The sequence below is a fragment of the Myxine glutinosa genome, chromosome 5 (genome assembly GCF_964187855.1).
Source record: "Myxine glutinosa chromosome 5, kmMyxGlut1.1, whole genome shotgun sequence".
In the NCBI taxonomy this organism is placed as follows: Eukaryota; Metazoa; Chordata; class Myxini; order Myxiniformes; family Myxinidae; genus Myxine; species Myxine glutinosa.
Genome location: NC_136265.1, coordinates 16,455,199 through 16,468,945, shown reverse-complemented (window position 1 = coordinate 16,468,945; position 13,747 = coordinate 16,455,199). Strand labels below are relative to the sequence as shown.

Here is a 13,747-nt window from a genome sequence, read left to right as displayed (position 1 = left end):
CGCAAGGGAGTAATACATTCACTCGTGTCCATGTGTGTGTGTGTCTGTGTTTGTGTGTTTGTGAACAAGATTTCTGGAAAAGTTCTGAACGAATTTGGATGAAAGTTGGTGGGATGATTGCCCTTGGGATAAGGAAGAATTTATTAGTTTTTGGTGAAGCTCAGGATATTATTCCGGATCCAGGAATTTTTTGAAGGATTGTTTACCATTGGAAGACAGGGCTCATTTTTTAAAAACATTATCTTCTATATATTCTATATTTAACATTGTGATATGAAAATAGTTTTCATATTTCTTGTAAATGTAGTTTAAACTCGTGGCTATGCGTTAGAGCGGTGTATTTTGTTAGCAGCGTCGTCTTCAAGGTTCTTTTTTTTTTCTTCTAATAAAGACATTCTGTCATTTTAAAACCACCAAAGTGTGTATTCTGTTTCCCCGTTTCATAAAATGTATCGTTTGATACGTATAATGCTTTAAAACGGTTTTTTGTTTGTTTGTTTTTTAACCTCAGAAGAGATATCAACATTTACCTCAGCGAATGTCAATCGCGGTGTCAGTATTTGATGAACTTATAAAGACTTAGGTGAGTTATAAGTGTGACAAGCATGTGCACGGGATTCTTCCCAGAAGAATGAGTGGTCGCATGAGCTTGTACGACTTAAAATGAGCGAGTTTTGTTTTGACGTTTGGGCCAGTTTTACATGTTGTTTCCCTAAGGAAGGAAACGAACGTTTTTCCTGGCTTACAATTTTATTTGAAGTCACACATGCCTCAAAATACACTCACTTATATAGAATTGAACGCTGAATCCGAAAATGTAAGTGAAATTGCCTTGTTTTTTTTTTAACATTATCTTCTATATATTCTAAATATATATCTGTGCAGTGTCTGTCTTGTGTTGTCTTGTCTTGTGCTGTCTTGTTTTGTCTTGTGTTGTCACTGAACTACTCCCTCAAACGTTTGTGAAATCGTACTATTCCAACTTGACCCACGGCGGGAGTATGCGCTCTACTGAGTGGCGTTCTAGTTACATATTATTTCTACATTAGCTAATGAAAACAGTGGAATATTTCAACTCTTTTCCCTCCCCTATCCACCTTAATATTACACCATTACCAAATTCACCTGCTCCTACTGGCTACCTCCTCATAACCTGCTTTTCCACCTTCCCAATGTCTCTTTTCACCTTCTGACCTTCTCTCCAGGTCCACATTCATAATCTCCACAATATATATATATATATATATATATATATATATATATATATATATGTATATATATATATATATATATATATATATATATATATATATATATATATATATATATATATATACAGTCACGTGAAAAAGCAAGTACACCCCATGTAAAGTTTTGACTTTTTCAACATATTTCAACATACGGCTATTTGATCTTCATTTCAACAATATTGATAGATAAAGGTGATATAATATAACAAATATCATGAAACATTTACATTTTGTAGTCCATTATATAATTTAAATAAACGTAAATGCAAATTTCGCATGTGGAAAAAGTAAGTACACCCCTACATTTATCACTACTTCAAATACCTAAAATTAGAATCAGGTGCACCAGCTCAGGTGCAAATGATTAGAACATCGTTACAGAGGATGTTGGAGGAACCTGTCTTATTTAAACCTCAGACATTTCGTTTGGTTTGCTCTTTGTTGTTGAAGTGTGCGGGGTCACCATGCCGAGATCAAAAGGGCTCTCTGAGGCCTTCAGAAAGAAGGTTGTTGATGCCTACAAGTCTGGGAAGTGATTTAAAAAGATCTCCAAACAATTTGAAATCAATCATTCGACTGTCCGGAAGATCATCTACAAGTGGAGAAGATTCCAAACAACTGCCAACTTGTTCAGGCCAGGCCGCCCCAGCAAGTTCAGCCCGAGAGTAGACCGCAAGATGCTGAAAGAAGTCGCTAAGAACCCCAGAATGTCATCACGGAACCTACAGGTAGCTCTTGCCACTGTTTGTCAATGTGCACGAGTCTACCATTAGAAAGAGGCTGCACAAATTTGATCTACATGGGAGGTGTGCCAGGAGGAAACCTTTGCTGTCCAGAAAGAACATCAGGGCAAGACTAAAGCTTGCCAATGAACACCTTGGCAAAGACCAGCACTTCTGGAACAATGTGCTCTGGACAGATGAGTCAAAGGTAGAGCTATTTGGCCACAGTACCAGAAGACATGTTTGGCGAAAACCAAAGACAGCATTTGACCACAAGAACGCGATACCAAGTGTAAAGCATGGTGGTGGAAATATTATGGTTTGGGGCAGCTTTGCTGCATCAGGGCCTGGGCAGCTCACCATCATATAATCCACTATGAATTCTTCATTGTACCAGAGGGTGCTTGAGGATAATGTGAGGCCATCTGTCGCAAGTTGAAGCTCAACCGAAGGTGGACCTTGCAACATGACAATGACCCTAAACATACCAGTAAATCCACCAAGGAATGGCTGAAAAGAAAGAAATGGAGGGTTCTGGAATGGCCAAGTCAAAGCCCTGATCTAAATCCCATCGAGATGTTGTGGGGGGATATGAAACGAGCTGTGCATGCAAGAAACCCCTCAAACATCGCACAGCTGAAAGAATTCTGCATGGAGGAGTGGGCAAAAATTTCTCCCAGTCGATGTCAGAGACTGGTAGACAGTTATAAGAAACGCCTACTTGAGGTTGTTTCTACCAAAGGGGGCAATACCACCTGTTAGAGCCAGGGGTGTACTTACTTTTTCCACATGCGAAATTTGCATTTATGTTTATTTAAATTGTACAATGGACTACAAAATGTAAATGTTTCATGATATTTGTTATATTATATCACCTTTAACTATCAATATTGTTTAAATGAAGATCAAATAGCTGTATGTTGAAATTTGTTGAAAAAGTAAAAACTTTACATGGGGTGTACTTACTTTTTCACGTGACTGTAGACACACGCACGCACACACACACACACACACACACACACACACACACACACACACACACACACACACACACACACACACACACACACACACACCCAACCCAAACATTAAATAATGAAACTGTTAAATTCACAATCTCACGACATTGCATCATGTCGCAATATGTGATGGAGGGACAGACAGAATGACAAGCATTTTAATAGATAGAAAAGCAGTTTGGAATCAAAGAATATACAAATGTGACCCTTCATCCCAAGCTCATTAATCTTACGTTTAAAGGAATGTTCAAGCAGCCGAGAAAGTCGTCGTTGCTGTCCATAGATTTGGAGATACCATCAGTTCTCGCCGACTTCACAATTTGCTTAAAGTACCTGCAAAAAATAATAAAGACACGCACACGTAAAAGTTAGCGCGAAACGTACCTGCTTCGCCTGGCAAAAGGTGGCCGGTTTGGTGCTCCCGTTGGAGCATTTTCCTTGTCAGGCTGTAATGCTGGGTTCAAATCTCAACAACTGGGGATTGATGTGCGTTTCCTCCGGATGTCATTTAATTGCACTTCATGTAAATGTACAATGATGTTTACTCATGTCCTTGTCCTTCAAAAGACAATTTTAATCACTGAGCCTCAGAGCAACTATTAAAATCAGAAATTGAGAAAACGAAATTTTAATTAAGTAAAATGGGTGGAGGGGTAATGTTGTGCCCTGGGTTGTTGAGAATGTGGAGTTGACACGGCTTGATGGGCCGAGTGGCCTCTTCCTGTGTCTGCAGTTCCTTGTGTTTTCCCAGTGTAAAATTAAGATTGTGTGAATGACACACAAAAAAAATCCAAAGTTGCACTGCATGATTTATCAATCGCGTTTCATTTGTAATACTACAACAGCACTCGATAAAGAGCATGCCTCCGCCAGGCTGAACAGTTTATGTTTTGTATCCCACTGATGGGCCAGATCTGAATCTGGATCCGCACCTGAACTGAACCATCACTCATCCACAACCTTTTTGAGATATCCTGTTATATCCCGGTGAGTTTTTGGCCCCATCTATTGATGGTGAGGAATCACTTCAATTATAGGATCCGGATTTTCACCAAAATCGAATCAACTAGTTATTGTCACACAATCAACGTGTCCACCAAATTTCGTCCGAATCCATGCATAATTTTTTGAGATATCATGCCCACAGAGAGACAGACAGACAGACAAACATACAGATAGACAGGCAAACAGACAAACAGGGGTGAAAACATAACCTCCATCCACCCTCAGTGGCGGAGGTAAATCCAGTTTTGCCAATTCTGTAACGAGTTAACATGGGTCCTCAAAAGCTCAAACACGAACGAGGTTATTTATCGAAATAAAACGAAATCATCATTTTCAAACTATATTTTCAAATATGCAACAGTGCTGTTAGATATACTGAGACGCAATACAAAACTTACCACTTGTTTTGGAATAGCATAAAATTGTCGGTTCAAAATAAGACAACACAACAATTTGGACACAACAATTTCATCAGCAGAGTTGTAGAGGGTGTTTCTGTGCACCAGGTTCGCTATCGTCTGTGTGCACCCAATGCGACGTGCCACCTCACGGTAGCTCAGCCCGCATTCCAGCATGCCCAGGGCACGCTGCCGTTGATGACTTGACAATCGTGGCATGTTGACAGAAATGTTCATTTTGCACTGGCGTTTTCAGGCCAATATCCAGACATCACGTGCTGCTAATTAAAATCATCACATACCCCTTGAGGAATCGCTAATGGTCAAAGCAAGTGTTACGCACCTGGGCCATGAAGAGAACGACTCAAAGGTGACGTGACCATGTGTGACCGATTTGTCTGTAGGGGGTACACTGACTTGCCAAAATAAGTGCACATATTACATTTGTGCATTGTGATTACTGGTAATTTAAGATCGAAAAAGTGATAAGATTCTATTGCGTCTCAGTATATTTGTAAAATTTCACATCGATAGGGTGAACGGTTTCAGAGATATAATTTTTAAATATTTTCCTTCAATCCAAAATGGCTGCCAAACCATGTGACCTATGATGTCATAAATTTAATATTTCAATACAAATGGGTCATAGATCATGTGCATGCAATTTCAGATTGTTAGGATAGGAATTCGATTAAAACATTTTTGGCTGGTATACCACAACCTACGATATCATTATTATGCTTTTGTTCCCCATTGGGAGTACTCGACAATGTGTCAAGTTTAAAATTTTTCCATTCAGCGGTTTCCGAGAAACTATTATTTAATTATTTGCTTTTAATCCAAGATGGCTGCCATACCACATGACCTATGACGTCACAATTATCATAAAAACAGTTTGCATGGGCGTCACTCCTACCCTGAAAGTTTTGTCTCAATCGGATATATGGTTGCCGAGAAAAACGAGGTTTAGCCCGGAAGGACAACCCGGGAAGAAATATAAACAAGCAAAACTCTTTTGCACACACTCCAAAGCCCCAAAGCCATGTGTGTGTGTATATATATATATATATTATATATGTGTGTATATAGTATGGCATCATATATATACTAGGGCATGCCCGTACTATATATATATCTAAAATTATATCCCCCCCCTCTATTTACATGAAATGGTTTGGTCCATTCGCAAAGCCAAAGCGAACGGCTTGCGAGTACGGTGACAATCCCCCCCCCTCTATTTACATGAAATGGTTTGGTCCAAAGCGAACGGCTTGCGAGTACGGTGACAATCCCCCCCCCCCCCCCCCCCCCTCTATTTACATGAAATGGTTTGGTCCAAAGCGAACGGCTTGCGAGTACGGTGACAATCCCCCCCCCCCCCCCTCTATTTACATGAAATGGTTTGGTCCAAAGCGAACGGCTTGCGGAGTTTGGTAAAGAAATCGCCATAGCGTGCACAAACGCGCAGGAAAGCGAAAGAATCGCAAAGTAGTTTTAATTAGTTTTAAAACATAGTTTAACGCCAACATAGTTTGCCAACGTGAAATAAATGAATACGCTCTCAAATGTGCCGTCCGAGGCAGAGTCTGTTCGCCACGTTCGGCACACGTGATAGCTCGCTGCTCTCTGATTGGTTGAATCGTTTTTTGGACATAGCTCGGTAACTACTTCTCCGATTAATATGAAACCTTGAAAAGGCACATCCTCAGGTCCCCAGCAATATACCTGGCAAGTTTAAAGTATATCGGACCCGTGGTTGTCGAGAAACAGCGGTCACAGACATACAGACATACAGAGATTACTGGAATTATAGATAGATTATACAGACTTGGCATTTAATATGGATTTTTTTTTTTTCTTGACTTGGGTTTACTTTCTGAACTCAGTATATCAATCTGGTGAGTTTCTTTTACCCTTCGGTGATGTCTTTGTTGAAAGAACCATGTCACTGATTGTCTTTCGCAGCAAGAAGTCAATAACAGGATTATATCACAGGTGGCGTGACAAAATGTAAGGACAGGTACATTTGATGATTGGCTTCACAATTGGGTATATAAGGATTGTTGCATTCTGTATTAGTGGAAAACAACTGCTGCACGTCTACAAACGTTATTGCCGCTTCCTCTGGAGATGGTCCATCAACTTGACAATGCTGTTTGTCATGGAGTGGTGGCTTCACGAAATTCTGGCATGAAACAGCGTGCTATTGCTCGGCAGTATGGCATCACTCAAGGTCAGGTGTCAGAGATCCTGAAACGAAATGCTCAGAGGGGTGTCCCTACTCCAATACCGAGGCCAGGACATCCACGCAGAACCACAAGGAGAGATGATCGCCAGCTGCACCGGTTAGTCTGCAATGGCCGTACCAAGTCAGCTAATCGGCTTAGGGCTGAGTGGCAGCAACTGACAAATGTGCCTGTATCCAGAAGGCTAGTCAACCAACGACTGGTTCAAGCAGGCTATCGTGTCAGGCATCCCCTGAGAAAGCCACGCCTGACCAGACAACACAGCCAGCGCCGATTGCAGTGGGCCAGAGAGCACCGTCAATGGCAGCCAGGACACTGGAATCACGTGACCTTCAGTGACGAGTCTAGATTTCTGGTCTATCGTCAAGATGGCCGCGTCCAAGTGCGCAGACAAGTGCATAAAGCCCACAACGAAGATTGTATAGTGCCATGAGTCCAAGGTGGAGGTGGTGGGGTGACCGTTTGGGCTGCTTTTCATGCAGGGGGCAAAACTGACCTGGTTGTTCTGAATGGAAACCTGAACCAGTTCAAGTACAGGGTCATTCTGGAAGAAACATTGCTTCCATTTGCTCGTGCAGCCTTTCGAGGAAACTTTGTCTTCCAAGATGACAATGCACGGCCTCATCGTGCTCGCATGATCCAACACTTTCTTGCTGACCGTGGTGTAGAGCATATGGAGTGGCCTGCCATGTCCCCGGATATGAATCCGATAGAGAACTTGTGGGCAGAATTAACGCGTCAAATCGACAACTTGGACCAGCAGCCCACCACTGTGCGTGAATTGCAGCAGACTATTGTAACTGCATGGCAAGCGATTCCTGTCCAAACCTTGGCAAATATCGTGAACAGCATGCCTCGACGTGTACGTGCTCTCCTGAATGCTCGTGGGGGTTACACGAAGTACTGAACTGTAATTTTACTGTCCGTAATCCCAGTCGTAATTTAACTTTTGTTTTTGTTAAAAAATTTTTTGGCTAATGTACAAAATAAAGAGATACTTCTGGAAAACGTACAGAAGTTTCACACAGTACTGTCCGTGAATTGAGTTCGATATCAGTTTACATCACCTTCAAGGATCAATTTATTTGCTTTGAAATGTCAAATGTGGTTTTTGTTTCTTTTAAAGGTCACATTAACAAAATCTAGAATAATTTCAACATAATTCCAATGAACTTTTGGTTCCAAGTCATCTTGAAAAGTAAGTTCACCCCCACAAAAGAAATATTCCATATTAAATGCCAAGTCTGCATATACATGCACGAGAGCCAGTTAATCAGTAACCTTAAAATGGCGATATAAATTCGAGAATGTAATGTGTGTAGTTGTAGACGACATGTTATATCTATGGGTAAGAGTCATGTTTTGCCTGTTTTAGATCTGGCAACATTGACCATATGACGTCAGTAGAGCAGTTCAAAGATGGCGGCTCCTTAGAAGCATGCCCAGGGAGGAGCAACGTTCTGTCATCCGTTTCTTGGGAAGTGAGGGTGTGAATCCCAGTGAAATCCATCGCTGATGAAGATGCAATATGGTGACGCATGTTTATCGCTACAGCAGGTGTACGACTGGGACTGAAAGTTTAAAAGTGGAGTGTCCAGTGTGGCAGACGCTGCTCGCTCGGGCCGGCCTCACACAGCCGACACATCAGAAATGGTTGCACTTTTCAATGAAACTGTTCAGCTTGGCGAAGGTATGCGCTCCACCGAGTGCTGTTCTAGTTAAATTTTTGATCAACAACAATTCCCTTCATAACTTGTCATTGGTGCTGCATTTGGTTGATATTTTGCATGATGGTCCAATTGCCAATCTGCACTCTTCCAAGCTGTTTGGTTCTGGATTTGGTCCCTGGCAGTGTCTAATCCAACGCTAATCAATGCTTTGGTGTGATGTCAGAGGTGCGTGGGGGAAAGAGGTTATGGGGTGTTCCATTCTGGAGAACATAGCCTCTATGGGAGCATTGTAAGTCTTATTTGTTGTTATTTCCACAATGTGGAAAGTCAAATCCATGGGCCAGTACCATAATGAAATAAATGGCTGGTAGACTTATCGTCATGTATACGATACATTAGGTGCTAGCAAATTCTTCTTCTTTAACAGCCACAATTATTCCCACGTTCTTGTGGGGTTGATCGGGGGAAGTGTTTAGCCAAAGTCTTTGACGAACCGAACCAGAACTAAGTAGTTTGGGCAGGAATTTGTAATTTGTTCAGGGTGCTGGCGATAGATAGTTTGCCTACTCTTCGCAAAAGACACCATGGGATCTTTAATGTCCACCAACTAATTCCGGCAGTCGGGACGCCCAGTTTAACATCCATCAGAGGGACGACACACACATTGATGTTTGGTTCAGGTCCGAATCAGGCCCTGCCTGTGGAACATGGGGATGACAGATTATAGCTGGGTCGAGATTCAAACCCAGGCTAGACAGTTTATAGAGCGAGCGTGCTACCTCTAGACTCTAGAGTCTAGGGCCTAGGCCATCCTGGCACCCCATGTAAAGTGTAAAGTGATACAATTGATAAACAAGAAAAAGAGCAAAGATTGCAAACCCTTACCAGCATGTATTTTCTGTGGTTTTTAAGGCTTTTGTGTTAAAACAAATATGGCGGTCGAACCACGTGACCGATGACATCATTTTTTTTTTTCTCCACTAATTTATTCCTAAATTATGCTCAATAAATTTCATCTTGATTGGATGACGTTTTGTACTTGTCAAATTATGACGTCATAATGGAGGCAGCTATAACATCAACATATTTTATTCCCCATGGAGAGTTCTTTACAATGAGCCATGTCTCAATTTTTCATATTCAGCACTTTCGGAGATTATGGAGGTGCAAAGATTTTCGGTTTTTCCAAGATGGCGGCCGAACCACGTGAATTATGACGTCATAATTATCATTTAAAAAATTATACAGGTGGAATTGCACCTATGGTGAAAATTTCCTGTCAATCGGACCAACGGTTGCAGAGAAAATCATATTTATTCTGTGCGGACAAACAGACAAACAAACAGACAAACAGACAAACAAACAAAGACAGACAAGCAAACAGACAAACAAACAGACAGACAAACAAACAAACAAACAGAGAAACAAACAGAGAAACAAGCAGACAAACAAACAGACAAACAAACAGACAAACAAACAGACAAACAAACAGACAAACAAACAGACAAACAAACAGACAAACAAACAGACAAACAAACAGACAAACAAACAGACAAACAAACAAACAGACAAACAAACAGACAAACAAACAGACAAACAAACAGAGAAACAAACAGAGAAACAAACAGAGAAACAAACAGAGAAACAAACAGAGAAACAAACAGAGAAACAAACAGAGAAACAAACAGAGAAACAAACAGAGAAACAAACAGAGAAACAAACAGAGAAACAAACAGAGAAACAAACAGAGAAACAAACAGAGAAACAAACAGAGAAACAAACAGAGAAACAAACAGACAGACAGACAAACAAACAGACAAACAAACAAACAAAGACAAACAGACAAACAAACAAACAGACAGACAAACAGACAAACAAACAGACAGACAAACAGACAGACAAACAGACAAACAAACAGACAAACAAACAGAGAAACAAACAGACAGACAAACAAACAGACAAATAAACAGAGAAACAAACAGAGAAACAAACAGAGAAACAAACAGAGAAACAAACAGAGAAACAAACAGAGAAACAAACAGACAGACAGACAAACAAACAGACAAACAAACAAACAAAGACAAACAGACAAACAAACAAACAGACAGACAAACAGACAAACAAACAGACAGACAAACAGACAGACAAACAGACAAACAAACAGACAAACAAACAGAGAAACAAACAGACAGACAAACAAACAGACAAACAAACAGACAAATAAACAGAGAAACAAACAGAGAAACAAACAGACAAACAAACAGACAAACAAACAGACAGACAGACAAACAAACAGACAAACAAACAAACAGACAAACAAACAGACAAACAAACAGACAAACAAACAGACAAACAAACAGAAAAACAAACAGACAGACAAACAAACAGACAAACAAACAGACAAACAAACAAACAGACAAACAAACAGACAAACAAACAGACAAACAAACAGACAAACAAACAGACAGAGAAACAAACAGAGAAACAAACAGAGAAACAAACAGACAAACAAACAGACAGACAGACAAACAAACAAACAAACAGACAAACAGACAGACAAACAGACAGACAAACAGACAAACAAACAGACAAACAAACAGACAAACAAACAGACAAACAGACAAACAAACAGAGAAACAAACAGACAAACAAACAGACAAACAAACAGACAAACAAACAGACAGACAGACAAACAAAGACAAACAAACAAACAAACAAACAGACAAACAAACAGACAAACAAACAGACAAACAAACAGACAAACAGATAGACAAACAGACAGACAAACAAACAGACAGACAAAGACAGACAGACAGACAAACAGACGGACTCAAATGCAATACCGTCTCCTCAGGCGAGGGTAACAAAATTTTATTGCTGAAAGAGTAAACCAAGTTTTTTTAAACCACTTAACCAAACAGACGTAAGATAAAGCACCTTGAATGGGTTGAACGGCTTTTCATGTTTCCATCTGAACCACCGACTCATGATGGAGGGAACCCGGGTTGAAACCCCAAAGGCTAAATGTGTTCCCCTGTTGCATCCCAATGCCCTTACAATACCGTACACACAGGTGCACTGATGTCAATTAACGCCTTTGTTCTGCACATGATAAAGTTTGAAGCAGAGGTCATGTGATATATATCTTAAGAATTATGACGTCATAATGGAGGTGCGATCTATCAGAATGAGCATCATTTATGAGCAGTATGTATGAGAATTGTGCAGGCACGTCTCGTCTCCTGGTAAATGGTCCGTTTACACACCTGCTCTTCCCTTTTGAAACTCCGGTCCATGATGGATGGCATAATGATTAGTCACGTTTCATGCGACAACTATAGTGGCTGTTGCTCTGCATCCAAAGCTTTTTAATGTGTAGGTCGAACAAAAAACTCCAGTTAATGATCATGTCCGACGTGGCAGGCAGCAATTTATGAGGGGACACAATCGCTACCGTTCGCCCCGAATTAAAGCATTCCCGACATACGATACGAATGATCACACTCTCTGCTTTAGAAAAGTACAAATTGTATGTAAATGTACATCAGAATGACTCGTCGAGAGCAAACAGGGGTGGAAAGTTCTTTTCTGATGCATGGAGCACATCTACGATATTAACCTGGTGTTGGCTTAACAATTATTAAGGTGGCTGGCTTAACATCTTAGGGTCTTGAGTTCGAGCACCCTGTCGCGGTGTTAAAATAACACCAGGTAGGTTGACTCAGCCTGTCATCCTTCCGAGGTCGGCAAAATGAGCACCGGCTCACTGCTAACTGGAAATGCTCCATCAGCGCAGCGCAGTCTTGCATCCAGAAAATGATGCAACCAGCAGCCACAGGCTGCATACGAAACAATATTCATAATAACAATAAGAATAATAATTATGTGCAATATTTTTTTTTTTTTTTTGGGGGATACAAGATCGAGGCTCGTGTAAGAGCTAACTAACATCTATCGATAATTCCAGTAATCTCTGTGTGTTTGTTTGTTTGTACGTTTGTACGTTTGTTTGTTTGTCTGTGACCGCTGTTTCTCGACAACCACGGGTCCGATATACTTTAAACTTGCCAGGTATATTGCTGGGGACCCGAGGATGTGCCTTTTCAAGGTTTCATATTAATCGGACAATTACTTACCGAGCTATGTCCAAAAAACGATTCAACCAATCAGAGAGCAGCGAGCTATCGCGTGTGCCGAACGTGGCGAACACACTCTGCCTCGGATGGCACATTTGAGAGCGTATTCATTTATTTCCCGTCGGCAAACTATGTTGGCGCTATGTTGGCGTTAAACGATGTTTTAAAACTAATTAAAACCCCGGGGGGATTGTCACTGTACTCGCAAGCCGTTCGCCGTTCGCTTTGGCGTTGCGAATGGACCAAAACATTTCATGGACCAAACCATTTCATGTAAAGCGTTCGCCGTTCGCTTTGGCGTTGCGAATGGACCAAAACATTTCATGAACCAAACCATTTCATGTAAATAGAGGGGGGGGATATAATTTTAGATATAGATATAGTACGGGCATGCCCTAGTTAATCACAAAAAGACAAACTGACACATACAACATAAGATAAAGGGAGCGGGCGACAAGATGAAGAGAAAGGGAAGCACACATGTACAACATTTGAGAGCAGGGACATCGGGAGATCTGTGGGAGAGAGAGGGCTGGGGGGAGGAGGTAAGAGGAGGGGCGGGGGGTGGGAGAGGTATAAAACACATGGACACTGCGAGGACTTCCAGAAAAAAAGTCGAAATTTCAAAAAAGTGGATCTGGGGTGAATTAACGGGGGTAGAAAAGATCAAGGTTTTGGATTTATTTTTTTTGTATACAAGATCGAGGCTCGTGCAAGAGCTAACATTGCTCACAAAAAGACAAACTGACACATAAAACTTAAAACAAATGATAAAGGGAGCAGGAGAACAAGGTTGAGAGCAGGAACATCGGGAGATCTGTGGGAGGGAGAGGGCATGGGGGGCGGAGGCATGGGAAGGGGGGGGGGGGGGGGGAGGTAAAAAAACACATGGACACTGCTCGGACTTCCAGGAAAGAAGTTGGATTTTCAAAAAAGTGGATCTGGGGTGAATTAACGGGGGTAGAAAAGTTCAAGGTTTGGGATGGGGGAAGATAACAGATGGTGGCGAACAGCTGTTTTAATGACCTGGAGGGAGGAGTGGGATTGAAGAGAGTGAGGGGGTTTGTTCCAGAGGCGGGGAAAAAGAGGAATGAAAGAGTGAAGGTGAATAGAGAGCCTAGATTTTGGCAGTTTAACCATAACAGGGATGCTGGCAGATCTTGTGCGACCTGTAGGAATATTTGGGGGACCGAGCACAGACAGCTGGAGGAGCAAGGCTGGATAGAAGTCGGTAGAAGACAGAAAGACCACCTCCCTGCCTGCGGTGAGTGAGTGAAAGGCCCTCAGAGGGAGCTTCATCG

At 41.4% G+C, this 13,747-nt stretch overlaps 1 protein-coding gene across 1 annotated transcript in view; it reads right to left on the bottom strand.

Annotated features, from left to right (window-relative positions):
- The window catches only part of LOC137427904 (BAI1-associated protein 3), a 230,524-nt gene that overhangs the window by 129,160 nt on the left and 87,617 nt on the right, over nucleotides 1-13,747 (bottom strand). The window contains exon 11 of the mRNA XM_068117714.2: nucleotides 3,225-3,324. Coding sequence (XP_067973815.1) covers nucleotides 3,225-3,324 — 100 coding nt within the window. The remainder of the gene's footprint in view (nucleotides 1-3,224; nucleotides 3,325-13,747) is intronic.